The sequence below is a fragment of the Lampris incognitus genome, chromosome 14, assembly GCF_029633865.1.
Source record: "Lampris incognitus isolate fLamInc1 chromosome 14, fLamInc1.hap2, whole genome shotgun sequence".
In the NCBI taxonomy this organism is placed as follows: domain Eukaryota; kingdom Metazoa; phylum Chordata; class Actinopteri; order Lampriformes; family Lampridae; genus Lampris; species Lampris incognitus.
The window spans coordinates 20,139,228-20,158,414 of NC_079224.1; the positions used below are offsets into that span (position 1 = coordinate 20,139,228).

Sequence of the window (19,187 nt, forward strand, 5' to 3'; positions counted from 1 at the left end):
AAGCATGTCAACAGACCTAGACTCTCAACACCACGGTTATTCGTTACTTTTTTAACTTACGTAAGGTGGCTGTCTTACTAAATGTGCCGACACAACTGTTATTTAACCTCGGATATCTCTCTTCTCCATGTTTTTGCCACTCGTCTCTCAGTGCATCTCTTTTCCTTGTGTAATCTTTTTACAGTGATAAACATCTGGGCGTTGTTGAACCACTCTGTCTGGGAACAGCTGGTGCAGCTGTAAGGCCAGCATGCTAACTGTGATATAATTCCTGGCTCGCCAGTCTTTACTTAGTATATGAAGCCCACACAATAGAAGGGATGTTTTTTTTTTTTATAGAATCTGTCACTTGGTTTCACACCTGGCAACCAGCATCTGTACTGCAGTTTTCTGAACAAGCCCTCTTAGGGGTCTAGCAAATTTTTGATAACAATACAGCAACCCGGAAAAAGGAGGACTTTTATTTAGACTGAAGAAGAAGAAGAAAGACGAAAGCCATTTAATTTTGTCATTGTACTCGTTACAATGAATTTGTCTTTTGCATTTAACCCATCCTATTGTATAGGAGCAGTGGGCAGCTGCAGTGCCCGGGGACCAACTCCAGTTCCTCTTTTCATTGCCCTTGCTCAGGGGCACAGACAGGAGTATTAACCTTAAACCCCCCCCCCCTTTTCTTCCCAATTGAACTTGGTCAATTACCCTATTTTCCAATCCGTCCCGGTCACTGCTCCACCCCCTCTGCCAAGTCGGCGAGGGCTGCAGACTACCACATGCTTCCTCCGATACATGTGGAGTCATCAGCTGCTTCTTTTCACCCGACAGTGAGGAGTTTCACCAGGGGGATGTAGCGCGTGGGAGGATCATGCTATTCCCCCCAGTTCCAGCTCCCCCCAAACAAGCGCCCTTACCGACTGACCAGAGGAGGCACTAGTGCAGCGACCAGGACACATACCCACATCTGGCTTCCCACCCGCAGACATGGCCAACTGTGTCTGCAGGGATGCCCGACCAAGCCGGAGGCAACATGGGGGATTTGAACCGGTGAGCCCTGGCTGATAGCCAATGGAAATAGACTGCCACACCACCCAGCTGCCCCATTCATGTCTTTTGATGGTGGGAGGAAATCCATGCAGACACGGGGCAAACATGCAAACTACCCTCTGCGGTGCTAACCACTGGGCCACCGATGGTTAGCGCTGCAGCTGTAGGGTAGCGCTAACCATGTTTCACATTTCAGACATGTGGGATATGTTACTATGTGGGATTGCTGTCTTCACAGCCATCATCTGACCATTCTTGCCTTTTTTCAGTCCTTGCTGAGGTGGCGAGATGCCTTATAAGCAGGACAGGAGAATGTATGTCTTAGGCATTCAACCATGCACACGCCATTGAGAGCTATTTGTATTCAGGTTTCCTTTCCAATCCAGCACTTCACAGTTGATTTCATTGTTTAATCCTCCTCTGTCTGGTTGAAGATGTGAAACTAGCTGGTGATGTTGGGTTGGAGAGAAAACCAGCGTTCACATTGTCCTTGGCGGTAATGAAATTTTAACAGGCCTCAGCAGACCCCTGTTTCAGGTTAATTTTGTGGTTAATCCATAAAATCACATGTGATTATTACCTTCTTCTTATTATTATGTGATTATTACATAATTTTTTGTGGTTAATCCATAAAATGACATGTGATTATTCCTTCAAGTGGTTACGAATAAATCCTTACAAAATATCTGTTATTTGTGTTACTACAACACTTGGGTATAATTCTTGGTTGATTTCTAACTTCAGAGGATTTGACCAATTGAAAGAAATCCTATAAAAGGATGAGAGGATGAATAGACATCAGTGGGTTTACCGTAAATGACAAGACAAATCTGGTGGGGGGAAAAAATAATAAAATGAAATGAGGAATCATTGGTAAAGTTTACTGCCAGCAGGACACAAAAGAAAATGAGAAGAGAAAGAGGAGAGAGGAGAGAAAAGGGACTCGTGGGGAAAGTGCTTTAATGCTCTGTAGCAGAATCAAACTGATGTACGGTCCCTTTACGTACAACACAAAATTAGCCCCTATTGGAATGAGATTAACTTTACCGTGGGGGGAGGGGGGTGGTCCTGTAATTTAATTTTTAAATGCTATATGTGTAAATCTGGTGGTCCATTTGTACAGGATAAAATATATCCCAATTTCCCACCCCAAATTACTCCACATAGCCCAGATGGAAACATCATTAGCAAAATTATTTTTCTAGCTAACAATTAAGATCAAGAGCGCCATTGCCTTGGAACCTATTTGAAACAGAACCAGGTACTGCTGCAATCTAGCTAGCAGTACTGAACAGCCCAATCAAACTTAATGCTGCCAAACAACAAAGTACATCACTCTGTAGGATTTCAATTTGTGTAAGAATTGTATTCTATTACTCACACGGGTCTCCCTGGCATGGCGCTGGATAATAAAATTCTCCTACACTACCTCAATGACAGACTCCTTCATGGATATAACACGAAATCTGCTGGTGTTCCAGCCACAAAGACATTTAATGGATATCAAATTAATTTGGTGATGCTGGAGATGTTTATGTTGGCAGGATGAAATATTCCCTCTGCTAACTCAGCACAGACATCTGCTGGTAGAAATCTGTAGGGAGTCCAGCTGCCAAAAAAAAAAAGAGTCCTATATCAATTATTACATTTTTTGTGGGGTCAATTCGAACTGCTGATTGCTATTACTAAGGGACCTTTGAGTTAGGTGAAACAGAGAAGGTAATTTGACCCCCCCCCCCCTTTTATCCTCAGTTGTATCCGGCCAATTACCCCCACTCTTCCGAGCTGTCCCGGTCGCTGCTCCACCCCCCGATCAGGGAGGGCTGCAGACTACTACATGCTTCCTCTGATACATGTGGAGTTGCCAGCCGCTTCTTTTCACCTGACAGTGGGGGGTTTCGCCAGGGGGACGTAGCACATGGGAGGATCATGCTATTCCCACCAGTTCCCCCCTCCCCCCCGAACAGGTGCCCCAACTGACCAGAGGAGGCACTAGTGCAGCGACCAGGTATCATACACATATCCAGCTTCCCACCCGCAGACACAGCCAATTGTGTCTGTAGGGATGCCCGACGAAGCTGGAGGTAACACAGGGATTTGAACCGGCGATCCCCATGTTGGTAGACAATGGAATAGACCGCTACACTAACCTGATGCCCGATATTCTTTTTTTTTTACTTGTAACATTTTGGACATTGAAGATTCATGCTGGATTAAAATCACGCATCCATTGGCAATCACTTAAACTACAAAATCTCCTCTGGTAAAATAAACGCAGCTCAAAATGATGTACACGTATCATTTTAGTGATACAACGAGGAGAGATTGGCCTACTTGATTTGCCTAAAGTTAACTATACTTTTTCCAGGTTTAGATAAGTTTGCTTTATAAAAACATGAAAATTCTTTCATCACGCTTGGCTTTCCAGGGAACCATCTAGAGACAGAGCTTGGATTATGGACGCTAGCCTGGCAGCACTAATTTGGCTGCCTTCTTAAATCCATCCTATTTAAATTCCGGCTAGTAAAGACAATTTTAAGCACTTCAAGCCAGAAATCTACACAGCCTAGTAAGCAAGAGGAAATTTCCCTCTGTGGATATATTGCTAGAGAGGAGTTGAGGCTTTAGGTGGATATCTGCCCAAATAGATGAACTACAACAAGGCGACCGACAATATATGAACCACCATGGTTTTTTGGTGTGATTCATGGGAGCAACTCTAAAATCAGGATTGATCCAAAATTAATACAAAAAAAGAAAATTTCATTATCTATTTTTCTCCCAAGTTTTCTATTCAAGGACTTTCACAAAACCAAATTCTACTACAATACAATAAGCAATTTTTTTGGGTTTGATAGAAATACACTAAATGAAATAAGGGTGTAAAATACATTTAAACATCCACCGATGTGAATAACAACAAATCAAAGCAAGCGGGACAAACAAATTCAAACAGAAATGGCAGTGGATATGCGGCACATTTGCTGACATCTATCATTTTAAACACCATCAGCAGATATCCTTCGTTTTTATCTGAGCATATTTGCTGAGGGCTACAAGTGCGAGCAAAGTGCGGCATCAAACAACAACAAAAGCAACTTGCCCATCTCAGCTCCTGTATCTTTGAAAGCAAGGATCTGGGGATGAGCGGCAGAGAGTTGTTTGCTTTGTTTCAGTCAGTACCTATAACCAACCTTGGCTCATATTAACTAGTCAGATTATGCTTCATTCAGGGCAGCTAAAATACAACACATAGCACCTTTACTAGCTTGGTAAACACTTCGACTGCAAGCTCCAGTTTCTAAACTGTAGATGTGAACCTACATCTCAATCTTATGAAGGCAGGCCATCATCTTTTCACATGGGTGTGTTATCATACGGCCCTGTGTTGATATTGTCAGGACAAGGGAGCTCTAGGGCAAAAGAAAACAGACTACGAGCCATCTCTAAGTATCAATAAACTAGATTCGTCTGTGTCCCATTTCGCTCCATATCCTTGCACGTGGCACAGAGCAGGACGATAGTGGAGAACGCTAGCCAGCCGAGAGTGCTGGCGTCAGGCTTTCATCTCACCCCTGACAGGCTTAATGACCCACACAGGGAGGGGACAGGGGCAGCCACCGGCTGGCAGGCCGGGTGGCTAGGCGCAGTGCAGAGAGAACAGGGAGAGACTGCTGATGTAGCAAGTTGGGGTGAGGGAGGTTAGCAGATCCAACATGATCCATGTCTCTGCCATGTCTGTCTGCCTTTAGGGTGTGTGTCTGACCCAAAGTCTGCAATGGTCGCGTTGCTTCAGCAGCACGTCAGCGTCACAAAACCATCTTAACGCCATGCCTCTATTTTGTGTCCAAACTGGCTCCATTTTTAGATGCTCGTGCAAAAGCATAACGTCAAGGGCAATGCTTGAGAATAGAATAAATTCTTGGAACAGAGGAGAAGGTGTTGGCAATTGTGGGCTACTGTATAGGTCTATAATGTAGACTTTTGATTGCAAAACATAAACCTTTTATGAATCATATAAGCACCCAGATTCTTCAGGTTAACTGTTTATGATGAATGTTTTGTTTAATCCACCTGCTCTATGTTGATTTTGGGATAAACAACTTGTTCATTTTCCTCTATCCCATCTTATTTAACGTTTTTTACTCTCAGCGAAAAAACGGGTGTATACATTATTTGGAAGGCCACACATTGGGAGTATGCACTGTGCATATATGCTTATGAACAAATAGACTTGAAGTGTAAACAGATGGGACAGGAAACAGCAGTGTAGCAGGACACAGCTGAGATACTTACCCACATGGACACCGAGTAGAACAGCAGTACTGGTTGTAATGAGAGCAGTTCTGCTACAAGACACTTATACGCAAGACTCAGCGTTTTCGGTTTTTACCGATTTTCACCAAAAAATACCCAGAATTTTTAAAAGGAGCAGATCGGTTTGAACTGATTTTCACCCAGATTTTATGTTTCCACGGTTCCAAAAGTTGTTCCTGTTCGTGTGAGGTTATGTAACAGTGTCTTCTTGTGGCGAAATTTGGCATGTAGGATGGCTTTGAAAAATAAAAACCGAAAAACGCTGAGCCTTGCTTATACGTTGTGACTAAACACATACATGGTGTAAGACCAGGGACTGGCGCACTTCAGCACCATGGCACAAAGCAGTAACAGTGTGGTTGGTATGCATGGTTATGTGTGCATGTGTGTGTGTGTGTTTGTGTGCGTGCGTGTGCTGATACATTAGAAAACCTTTTGCCCCTATGTAATGCACACTAACTGAACCAAAATGATTTAAAACTGGCATTTAAAACTCCAAAAGTGTTTGCATAATTTATTTCTGGCTCGGCATCTTGAAAGCCATTCCTACCTGGGAGATGTGGTTGATGGAGGACTCCATACGTCGCAGCTGCGAGGCTTGGATGTCCAGCAGCTGCAACACATTGTTGGCTAAGGCATTGATCTGGTAGGCTACGCTGGCCAGGGACTGGGTTGTATAGGCCTTGGTCTCCTCCAAGGCTTTCCGCTTGTCTTGGGCCTGGTTGGGAGAAGGGGAAAGGGATGGAAAAGATGGAGTGGGAGACAAGTGGGAAGGACGAGGATTAGAAAAATGAAAGTGTGAAGAGAAGAAAGTAGAACCCAACAGAGTAGAGCGGAGCAGAGTGAAAACAGAACAGAATTGAAAAGAGAATGAGAGAAGGGAAGAGAGGGTAAGAGGGAGGAAGTGGAGAGGGGGCACAGGGCAAAGAGGCAGGATGGATAGTGGGAAGAATAAAACTATTACAGTAAATACTGCTGCATACGTTTATTTCTGAATCAAACAAATTTCTCTACTTGTCACTCATCTACACAGTCCCCCCCCCCCCCGTTTCTCTCCCCAATTGTACCCGGCCAATTACACCACCCATTCTGAGCCATCCCAGTCACTGCTCCACCCCCTCTGCCGAGCAAGGGAGGGCTGCAGACTACCACATGCCTTCTCCGATACATGTGGCGTTGCCAGCCGCTTCTTTTCACCTGACAGTGAGAAGTTTCACCAGGAGGACGTAGCACGTGGGAGGATCACGCTATTCCCCCCAGTTCCCCCTTCCCCCTGAACAGGACCCCTGACCGACCAGAGGAGGTACTCGTGCAGCGACCAGGACACATACCCACATCCAGCTTCCCACCCACAGACACAGCCGATTGTGTCTGTAGGGATGCCTGACCAAGCCGGAGATAACACGGGGATTTGAACCGCCGATCCCCGTTTTGGTAGGCAACGGATTAGACTGCCATGCTACCTGGACACTCTTCATCTGCACACATTTCAGCAGATACTAACAACAGTGTTACATACATTTCCATTACAATACATCTTCAGTATTTCCCGCTGCAGAGAGAAAATTGGATAACATTTAAAATAGATGAAGTCCCATTTTATTGCAGCTCTAACATCGGCTGCAAACATGGCTCATTGACATGCTTTGGACCTTTTCTGCATCCATCAGCCCCTTCCCTCGCACACACAGAAGATAAGAGCACGAGAACAAATATGTCCAAAACTAATGCAATAAAAAGTAAAATGTTAGCTCTACCCTGTAGCCACAACACACGAGATGATGTTTTTTTTTTCTTTAGGATTTTTCCGCCCTTTTTTTCTCCCCAACTGTACCCGGCCAATTACCCCACTCTTCCGAGCCATCCCGGTCACTGCTCCACCCCCTCTGCCGATCCAGGAGGGCTGCAGACTACCACGTCTCCTCCGATACATGTGGCATTGCTGGCCGCTTCTTTTCACCTGACAGTGAGGAGTTTCACCAGGGGGATGTAGCATGTGGGAGGATCATAGTATTCCCCCGAGTCCCCCCCCCCAAACAGGCACCCCGACCAACCAGAGGAGGCCCTAGTGCAGTGACCAAGACACATACCCACATCCAGCTTCCCACCCGCAGACACGGACAATTTTGTCTGTAGGGACGCCCGACCAAGCCGGAGGTAACACGGGGATCCAAACCAGCGATTCCCATGTTGGTAGGCAACAGAATAGACTGCTGTGCTACCTGGACGCCCCGGGATTTTTTTTTTTTGGCAAATTAACCTGCGCGGAGTTTTATTTATTTCTTTATTTTTTGTAAACTGAGTTAATATTTGTAGTGTAATTGTTATAAATGATTTAAATACATTCAATTTACAGCCTTTATGTATTAGTGACGAATGTAAACCCCAACCTTCCACCCCAATACAAGCGTTTTCAAACTCGCCCTGCACCAACCCCTGCGCCATGCTTGCTTGTTCCAACATAACTGCTCATAAACCTTTCGTGCAATGTTTGATCTGGTAAAGTTACACCAAATAGAAAGGGCTACAACTCAATTGTTTTCCCACAACAACTCTCCAAATCACCCCAGCAACAACCTTACGCTGACCTGTCCAGGGTAAAGGGGGCGAATGAGTGATTTTTGGAGAAAGCTGTACTCAACAGAAAACTATTGTACAACGCAGGCTTATTATCTCTCCCCAGCCCCATAATAATGGTTAGATGGAGGGAACTGAAGTTCAAACGCCTCAAGGGGAGTGACTGTATGGAATGCAAAAGCAATCCTTGATTGGATTACAATGACTTCTGTGGATGACTCAGATGGATATTGTGGGACAGGTGCATGGTGGGAGGAGAGCCAGTCATGGGAGAATGCCAGGACATTCCACAGAATACAAAACCTCCTCATCTTCACAGTCACCATCTGTTAAGCAATGCTTTTAATAGCATTCCCACTGAACTAACATGTTGTGTTTTTCACCCCCAAACAACATAGGGATGATTGGTCCACAAATGCAACATCCACAGTAGATGGATCTGGAACTTTGTTGGTGGACCCTCTTATCAATGTGGAAATATTTTGCACAGTAAATTAAATGAATGATGTGGACACACAAAAATCAGACTTGTGGGCAACTCCAGTATGCTTGCAAAGGGATAGATGTTGGCTTGGCTATTGCTGTCAAATAGCAATTATTAACACTATCACTGTGGTCCATGGTAATGGTAATGATAATGGATAATGGGTGGATGGATGGATGGATGGATCACTGTGGTCCTTTTTGTCTTGAGTTAGGATTATTCTTTTAAAACTCTTAATTTCATACCACGTTACTCTACTCTAATGACCTTCTCAAAGCCATACATACCTATACCTACCTGCCTGTACATATTCAGTTAGCTTATACTATAGGCCTTTGGGAATAATTACCTTGTTATGCATTATTCACTGGCAATGTGCAGGCTATTAATATACATGCACATGCACATGCACAACCACGCACGATTGGGGATGCATAACAAACAGACTATATATAATCTTATACAAATGATTTGAGTTTCCACAATTAATGACCATGGTTTTGCTACCAAAACTTTATTTTCTTTTCATTTCATATGATTAATTGCATAAGGTAGTAAGCGGCACTAGGGGAGATAATATACTGACATAATAACCTGATAAATCTTGAATAATGATAGTTATTTGACTATTTTAGCCACAATCCATGTTCAACAACACATACACACAACCACGCACGCACACACATACTGATGGAATGAGAAAAACACAGAAATGCATGCATGCTCACATGTACTTGCATACAAACAGAGGGACAAACACACACACACACACACACACACACACACACACACACACACACACACACAAACATATACACGCACATACACACAGAAAGATAAACACACACATGCAAATTTTTATCCTCGGAGAGAGCTGGGCTGGGAGTCTCTCAGGTATATCAGCCCGAGAGAGACAGATGAATACGGCCTGCCTGTCTGTCACAGGAGCCAGGACTGACTGACTACAGCCTCCCTGACCGGGGATGTTTATCATTTCCATCACAGGGTTTGCATTAGGGCTGTGCAAAAGAAAAATCGATACAGCTCAGTGTTGCAATATTTTTTAACGATACTTTCGATTTTCCAGCCCCTCGTGTTGATACATTAAAACATTTATTGACGTTTTAAATGGATTTCAGTCCAATGTGTTCAGTGACCAATAAGAATATTTAATATGCACTTAATGATGTTATGGCATCGACACTGCTGATGAGTTCAGTGTTCTGCAACACAACAGGAATCCTTAATATGCACACTTTATTCTCATATGATGTTGTGGCAGCTACATTTCAGCTCAGTGTGCTCGGTGACCCAGTCTGCACTGTGCAATGCAAATACTGTTCTAATAAATTGGAATGGAAATTTTGATTTAAATAGTTTTGACTCAATTTGTCCGCTGAGTTATCAAAATATAATGTGATGTAAACAATGAGATTCCCCTGGTGGCACACAGCAAGTTGTATTTTCAGCTATATTTTAAAATTTTCAGTAACTTATGTAGAGTATTGCAATACACTCACTGGCCACTTTATTAGGTACACCTTGCTAGTACCGGGTTGGACCCCCTTTTGCCTTCAGAACTGCCTTAATCCTTCGTGGCATAGATTCAACAAGGCACTGGAAACATTCCTCAGAGAGTTTGGTCCATATTGACATGATAGCATCACGCAGTTGCTGCAGATTTGTCGGCTGCACATCCATGATGCGAATCTCCCGGTCCACCACATCCCAAAGGTGCTCTATTGGATTGAGATCTGGTGACTGTGGAGGCCATTTGAGTACAATGAACTCATTGTCATGTTCAAGAAACAAGTCTGAGATGATTCGAGCTTTATGACATGGCGCGTTATCCTGCTGGAAGTAGCCATCAGAAGATGGGAACACTGGTCATAAAAGGATGGACATGGTCAGCAACAATACTCAGGTAGGCTGTGGCGTTGACACGATGCTCAATTGGTACTAAGGGGCCCAAAGTGTGCCAAGAAAATATCCCCCACACCATTACACCACCACCACCAGCCTGAACCGTTGATACAAGGCAGGATGGATCCATGCTTTCATGTGTTTGACGCCAAATTCTGACCCTACCATCCGAATGTCGCAGCAGAAATCGAGACTCATCAGACCAGGCAACGTTTTTCCAATCTTCTATTGTCCAATTTTGGTGAGCCTGTGCGAATTGTAGCCTCAGTTTCCTGTTCTTAGCTGACAGGAGTGGCACCCGGTGTGGTCTTCTGCTGCTGTAGCCCATCTGCCTCAAGGTTCGACGTATTGTGCGTTCAGAGATGCTCTTCTGCATACCTCGGTTGTAATGAGTGGTTATTTGAGTTACTGTTGCCTTTCTATCAGCTCGAACCAGTCTGGCCATTCTCCTCTGACCTCTGGCATCAACAAGGCATTTTCACCCACAGAACTGCCGCTCACTGGATATTTTCTCTTTTTCGGACCATTCTCTGTAAACCCTAGAGATGGTTGTGCGTGAAAATCACAGTAGATCAGCAGTTTCTGAAATACTCAGACCAGCCCGTCTGGCACCAACAACCATGCCACGTTCAAAGTCACTTAAATCACCTTTCTTCCCCATTCTGATGCTCGGTTTGAACTGCAGCAGATCGTCTTGACCATGTCTACATGCCTAAATGCATTGAGTTGCTGCCATGTGATTGGCTGATTAGAAATTTGCGTTAACGAGCAGTTGGACAGGTGTGCCTAATAAAGTGGCCGGTGAGTGTATATCGCAATATGTATTGTATCGCAATGGATCGGGATACAATTGTACCGCGAGGTCCTTACCAATACTCAGCCCTAGTTTGCACACACATCTGCCAAACATGATGTTTTACCTCTCAACTTCACTTCATTGTGGAATTTAACATCTTCAGTCCTGACAGCACATTTAGGGCATATGTATGTGTGGAGATGTCAGAAATAGACTGTTTATATGATATATGGCCAGCACATCCATCCATCCACATCCAACTCTCAGTAATATACAGCACCAGGAATGGAAACCTGACATCACCCGTGAGTTCAAGAAAGCCTAATTTCTCATTTCTCTTTCCAAAAATACTCAAAATTTGCCAGAAATAGACATCTAAAGACGTGCGCGCACACCTTCACACACACACACACACACACACACACACACACACACACACACACACACACACACACACACACACACACACACACACACACACACACACACAGTTGACTGATGTGTCACTGTTCTTGTGGCTTACCGATTTACTGAATCTCTCGTGCACATGTACACACAGACACACAAGTACACAAGACAAGCTCTCAAAAAATGGAAGTTGGCAGAAACACACAACTATCTTTAACACAGTGCAGCGGGTGCAGGGGAAGAGGAGGGGGCGGAGAGTGAGGTGGGGGGGGGTAGACTGTGTGAGCCGGAATCTGAAACTAATTAACAAGGGCTGAATATATCCAGCGCAGAAAACCCAAGGTAATACGTCTAAAACACAATATTCATAAGGCTCTCTCTCATCCCCTCCTTTAGAAATAATGTATTTGTAATGGGCTTACACAAAACTTTTTACACAATTTAACCTTAAAAAAAAAACAACCTGAATCTTAATGATGTTAGTCACCGACTTAATTACTAAGTGTGATTCAAATTCCCGTCTGAGTGTGTGTGTATGTGTACGAGAGAGAGAGAGAGAGAGAGAGAGAGAGAGAGAGAGAGAGAGAGAGAGAGAGAGAGAGAGAGAGAGAGAGAGAGAGAGAGAGACAGACAGACAGACAGACAGACAGACAGAGAGAGAGACAGAGAATGTCCACAACCACAAGGCCCTGAGTCATTAATGAAAAAAGGAGGAGTCAGTGGGGGATCATGTGAGCTGAAAGAGGATTTAGGGTGGGGGCAACAGCTGGGGCATATTTGGCTGATTTATTCCTTTCCACCCTTTGGCACTAGCCTGACCCATTGATACCTGCGCAACCTTAAGCAGTCAACTCGACCGGTGGTACTGTGGTACACTGACATGGTTTTCTCCTGACCGCTCTTAAATGCTGACAGAAAAAGGAAGAGCAGGATGTGCGACCCCGGTGAAATGGTCACGGCTGTAAAGAGAGCAGACAAACGCTGCAGACACGTCATAACTGAGGGGGGATTCACTTCCAAACTCAACCGCATCCATTTTGGGGGGGGGGGGGGTGTTAACTCATGTTCATTTGTCAATTTTGCAAAAATGCTACCGATCATAGCAAATAGTGTGACTTTATACACTATATAACATTACACATAATATCATCAGCAGTGCATAGCGAATTTTACTTCCAACCCTTTCTTAAATGTTGGCTAGTTTATTAAAGTACTGAAGTCTTTAAACTTCACGCGCACATGACAAACTAGGGCAGCGCAATTAATCGAAAATAATCACATATTAATACTTTACACTGCAACAAGTAATAATCATGTAATTCAGCAATACTGAAATTTAAATTATATTTTCAATGCATGTGAAGCCCCCATGTATTGAATCAAATGCTTCCATTAACAATCCTAACATGTGCCTAACATGTGCCTAACATGCACCCATGTGTGCAGACCAAAGGAAGTCGGCAGTAAAACGGGTGGAAAGAAAGAGAGAAGCCCAACACATAGCATTTATGGAGAGTAAATGAATCAATAGGGCCAATATTATGGTTAGTTCCAAATGCAAAACAAAGTGATTTCGGTTCCTGAAACCGAGATCAATAATTGTGATCACAATATTTACCAAAATAACAGGCATGATCTTTTTTGCCCCAACTGTGCAGCCTTATGACAAGGTAGCCAATTTCTTATTGTGACTTGCATTGGTTAGCTTGTTATACAGTAGTGTGGGCATCTGGGTAGAGTAGTGGTCTATTCCGTGGCATACCAACATGGGGATCGCTGGTTCAAATCCCCGCGTTACCTCCAGGGCTTGGTCAGGCATCTCTACAGACACAATTGGCCATGTCTGCGGGTGGGAAGCCAGATGTGGGTATGTGTCCTGGTCGCTGCACTAGCACCTCCTCTGGTCGGTCGGGGGCGCCTATTCAGGGGAGAGGGGACTGGTGGGAATAGCGTGATCCTCCCACGCACTACGTCCCCCTGATGAAACACCTCACTGTCAGGTGAAAAGAAGCAGCTGGTGACTCCACATGTATTAGAGGAGGTATGTGATAGTCTGCAGCCCTCCCCGGATCGGCAGAGGGGGTGCAGCAGTGACCGGGATGGCTCAGGGAGCGGGGTGATTGGCCAAGTACATTTCAGGAGAAAGAGGGAAAAAAATCCCCTTCCCCCCAAAAAATTTTCTAAAAAAATACAGTAGTGCTGAAACGGATTAATCGATTAGTCGATTGGCAGAAAATTATTGTATTACAATTTTGATGGTCACTTGATCATTTGAGTCATTCATCCTGTAAAAGTACCAAACATTTATTGGCTGTAGTTTCATATATACTAAGATTTACTTGCCGTCCTCTGAGTCATGTCATTACGAAATGACTACTTGAGGCGTCTCTTGGCTGTTGATCAGACTAAGTAACATTTTAAGATATCACTTCAGACTCCGGGAACCTAGGATGGGCATTCATCAGTATTTTTGACTTTTAGCAGACTAAATGATTAATCAGCCAATCAATAGATTAATTGATTATGAAGATAATCATTAGTTGAAGCCCGAGTGGCGGCACCGTGGCGCAGTGGTTAGCGTGGTCACCTCACAGCAAGAAGGTCCTGGGTTCGAGCCCCGGGCGTAGTTCAACCTTGGTGGGTTGTCCCGGGTAGTCCTCTGTGTGGAGGTTGCATGTTCTCCCCGTGTTTGTGTGGGTTTCCTTGGGGGGCTCCAGTTTCCTCCCACGGTCCAAAGACATGTAAGTCAGGTGAATCGGCCATACTAAATTGTCCCTAGGTATGAATGTGTGTGAGGGGGGGGTTGGCCCTGTGATGGCCTGGCGGCCTGTCCAGGGTGTCTCCCCGCCTGCCGCCCAATGACTGCTGGGATAGGCTACAGCATTGCCGCGACCCTGAGAGCAGGATAAGCGGTTCAGATAATGGATGGATGAAGCCCGAGTAGACAGTAGTTGATATTCTGCATGCAGTAACCCTTCTTGTGTTTCCAGTGTTGTATTATTTTTTCCTTCATAAAAGCATTTATAGTCCATTAGATCATCACATGAATAAAAAGTTGAAATAAAGACCCTTCCTCTCCACCCCCAGAGGTTACGAATCTTTGCCTTTATCATCCCCTACGTCTGATCTCCACACGATCCTAGCATGTGGTGCACCACATTCTCCTTATTGTCCATTCCGTAGTGCTAATCTAAGTGTTTACACATGCACAAAGCATTGCAGATAAATTCTCACATCCCCATCGTAATCATTATTCAAGAGAAGCTGCATGTATTCATCTTTCTCTACTCATAACTATATTGCATTCATAAATAAACAGAATATTCCAGATATTTGATATTTCCATGACTCACAGATGGTGCAGGGGCGAGTACCTGTAAAGGTGAGCCAGTTGCGATAACCCATATCGTATTTTGCATATACTATATACGTATATATATATATTTATATATGGAAACTGAATGTAGGACGCACAATGTGGGAATCAAGAGTAAAGGGGTGTGAATTTATGATTCCATATAGCTGCAAATATTAGTACACCCCAAACTAACCATAATGATCTTCGGCTTCCCATAACCAGGATAATGCCATAATCCAGTTGTTGTAAATGAGGCATGATGCTTACTTGAGCCAGCTCAACACTCACTGTATATCTGACTCTTTTTAACATATTAACAACTGTGTGCCTGTGTGAGTCAAGCATTTACTTTTTTGGGATATGGTTAAGGCACTTATTCAGAATGATGTACAATAAGTGAGGATGTAGGTGCTCCACTGTCTTGCTCAAGGGCACGTTGGCAGCCTATAAAACTGTTAATGGAAACACCAGCCATTGTGAACACCAAGATGGTGATCCTCTGGACAAGGCACGGTCTCTCTAACTACTAGGCTACCCAACCTGCCAAGTTACCTTAGTCTGATAGGACCCTATCAACAACAGCTTGTCCAGATGAGGACCATCATTGGGCCTAACACACTAGTAGGGATGGGTCGATTAGTCAACTAGTCAACTAACGCTTCTGGTTAGCAAGCGGCGCGTTACTTGCCATGATGCATTATGCTGCAATTTAAATTATGTTGCAAATAAAATAGATTAAAATATGCTGATTTTACTGTTTATTGTGAATGAGCGTAGACCTAAATAAGAGTTATAAGTTTTCAGTGAAGCAAGCAGAGACGTTAAAAGTAAAGCCTTATCAATAGGGCTCTCCCTTGAGATCAACTATTCGCTCAGACAACCTTCTGACTAATCGACTTGAATAGAAATGTACCTTTGCACATCATTATAAAACAAATGCTTCAAATTAACACATCCGATCTCAAATACCTTGTTCATGATCTTCTTCATGAAAATAAGCTAATAAGCTTATTTTTTTAGCACAAAATTTCTCATTAAATGAGTAAATGAATTATACAGTTTATGGACTGATAATGAATAAATTTTCTAACAAGTCAACTACGTAAATGTTAATGCAAACAGACCTTTAAAAAATAAATGCAAGAAAACATGTATACTATGTATCTGAATGAGGCCTGAGGTCTATGGTGGATTCAGGACATTTACCTGTCTGTGTGACTAATTTTATGACTAACATAATATCTATGTTAGTTTCATGGTCTGCTGTTTAATCTATTTCAAAAGATTGAATGGCTCTTCAGTCATTGGATATTTAGTATTTTGGTCAATAAACTTCTGTCCTTTGCAACCCACTGATAATATCTACATTGATTTTCGCATTGTGCCACAACAAAAACCTTGTACTGATATTGCTTTCTTTACCTACCATCAGTTTACAATTACAGCTCTGCATGTAATGACCTATCATGGGTCCTTCCTTGAAATTTTTGTTTTTCATGAGATGCATCGATCACACATAAGGAATCTACAAAATGGTCTTAAATCTATGATCGATGTATGGCCACCTTGAAGTGGTATGGTATGCCCTATTCTATGTCCATAATCTGTAGATTCCATCTGATTAGCTTTTAAGAGGACCTTCAAACTGGTGATCAGTCAGCATCATCAATCAGCAAAATTAGCAAAGTAATCAGAATACTTTATTCATCCCCGAGGGGAAATTGGGTAGGTGAAATCAGGTCATATTGATTGGTGAGGTACCGGGGCACAGTGAGACACTATCCCTGTCTTTGCTGTGCGTTATAAATGAATGTGCAGCCTTTATATCCTCATAGTAAGTGGGCTGACATAAAAAGGTCATGTTGTCAACCTGGTGTATCAAGCCAGAGACAGTCTGACAAAATCATCATCCAATAGACAGACAATAATCCAGATTACTAACATTTAATCCATTCCAGTGGGAACAATGAAAATCAAGGTACCGGCCATCTAGTCTCGAGGCAAGAGTAATGCAATTTGGCTCCTGCTACTGAAAGTGACATGTGAGTGAAAGTTTAAAACCAGAAGCTTGACACTGCTAACCACACAGACCACATCAATGCACAGACCTGAAATAATCTGATGAAAGCACTAATGGAGCAAAATATTCCATTTGTCATGGCGTTCTCAGCATAACCAATGGTCTGAGTATAAAAAAATGCAGGCTAAAACTGAGTGTGTGTGTGTGTGTGTGTGTGTGTGTGTGTGTGTGTATGCATGCATGTACATTCTGAGCAACCTGCATTGCATTTCATGTAACAAGTGGACTATATGCGATTGAGCAGGCGATTACAATGTAACTTTGGATATTCTGGGTCTACATTTAAGTGCCACATCTACATAGCTAGCACGCACAAGCACAAAGAAGAAAGACCCTGGTATGTCTGTCTATCAGACAAGTCAAAAACAGCTGAACTCAGTGAGTCTCACTAGACTATTCAAACCGCTGGTGGTCTCCTCTGTTGGCTCACACTCCCACATCCACTGCTCTCCTGTTACGGACCTCCTCGCCCTGGCCAAATATGCTGATTGGGCCTATTCCTACTTTCACTTAAGGCTCTAGACATAACCGTTTGGCTAATTGACACTGATTGGCCCCTGCACATAAAACAACTTTATATGCCAGCAATTACCCGAGCCGTGCATTAGACTACATGCAAACTAGCTATGAATGTGCCTTTAACAAACACCAGTGTCAAAATCCAGGCCGACATTTATCATGAGCGGTTCCTCTTTAAACGAAAACCCTATGGCGCACAGGCTGGGCGAGCACATGATGCATGTTTATCCTCGCAACATATGTACCTTAAGTCTTTAAAGGCCTTGGCCTACTTAATGACGCCTAGAAAGTGATTAGCTATCGATCCCATTGATGGTATGGGATTTGAGCCTAAGAAAGGGAAACCACCATCGAAAACGTTTACGTATTCCGTATTCACTACCCAGCCAAACTACACAACGGCATGCATGCTTGTTATAAATGAATAATCATAAACCCGCCTATGGATCCGCAGGAGTAGACAGGTAGCTAGCTAAAGACGGAAAATAACGCCAGCCGAGACTCCCAACTATCCCCAGTCAGACACCTATTCGAAGCAAAAAAAACCGTTCATTGACGAACCACTTGGCCACAACAACGACACACCCTCTCAAATACACCCACCCCCCCCCCCTCCGCCAAAAAAGAGCTTTGGAAATTTGACATCGAGCAGTCTATGATTTGTAAAGGGGGCGACTATACGAAAAACACGGGATGAATAATAGAGGGCAGATTCGCACCCCCCCCCCCAAAAAAAAGAAAGAAAAAGAAGAAAAGAAAAAAAACCGCACCGAGGAACAAAACGAGAAAGCCGCACACAAGCTACCCTGAGTCATTTGTAGCTAGTACAAGTGTACAAGGAGTTGTAACAGAGGATCCCTTTCGTTACGGACAGCATTTCCTGTCCCCGAGGTTTCACTACTCACTTCAGAAACGACGGAGATACGGCGTGAATTCGCCCTTTAGAAAAAAAAAGAGAAGAAGAACGAATCAGGCGCCTTCCCTTCCCTACCTGCACATAATTGTTCTCGCAGTATTCCGCGACCCTGGAGAGATTTTGATAGCTTTCCACAAGCGCTCTTTTCCCAGCCGGGATTTCTTCCTCTAGCAGCATTTGTAGCTCTGCCATCTTACATCCCTTCGCATTTCTCTCTCCTCCCTGTCCTTTCAATGAGGCGAGGCGATGATGCTTTGGCGTGGTGAGAAAGAAAGGGGCTCCCCCGCCTGGCATTATGGGGCCTATTCACAACAACCCGCAAAAAAAAGGGAAATAAATAAATAAATCTCAGCCTCTTGAAAACGATGTCGACGATGATTGGTTTAGAAACCAACAGGATGACGCGGGGACCAGTAAGATTTCATTGCGATGACATAAATTGCAGGGGGGAAAAATTAGGGTCTTTTTTTTAGGTTGAGCGAAGCGCACGGATGCGTCAAATTGTTCTCAGAAATATCACCATCGTCAAGTTCATTTGTTTGTTTTCCCCCCTCACTTTTCTTTCATCGAAGACGTCCAAGTCCATGTTTCCCCACCGTTACATAATGATTATTAATCATTATTACTTCTAGCACTACGGCTGCGAGCCTACTACTAATACTACTACTACTACTACTACTACTACTACTACTAATAGGCCTACTGGCACTGGTGATCATAAACACAGTCATAATCATAATAACCTCATTATGATAGCTGCCGGTTAGA

The 19,187-nt window shown here is 43.6% G+C and overlaps 1 protein-coding gene across 16 annotated transcripts in view; it reads right to left on the reverse strand.

Annotated features, from left to right (window-relative positions):
* The window catches only part of LOC130124046 (abl interactor 1-like), a 41,592-nt gene extending 22,969 nt beyond the window's left edge, over window positions 1-18,623 (reverse strand). For 14 of the 16 annotated variants that reach the window (XM_056293420.1, XM_056293412.1, XM_056293417.1 and 11 more), the window contains exons 1-2: window positions 18,495-18,611; window positions 5,909-6,076 (exon numbers count right to left, since the gene is read on the reverse strand). In XM_056293420.1, the coding sequence (XP_056149395.1) occupies window positions 5,909-6,076; window positions 18,495-18,611 (285 nt within the window). Of the gene's footprint in view, window positions 1-5,908; window positions 6,077-18,494 lie in introns of all 16 variants that reach the window. The other 2 variants (XM_056293424.1, XM_056293425.1) reach the window with 1 other exon arrangement.
* Between the last annotated feature and the right edge of the window lie 564 nt (window positions 18,624-19,187).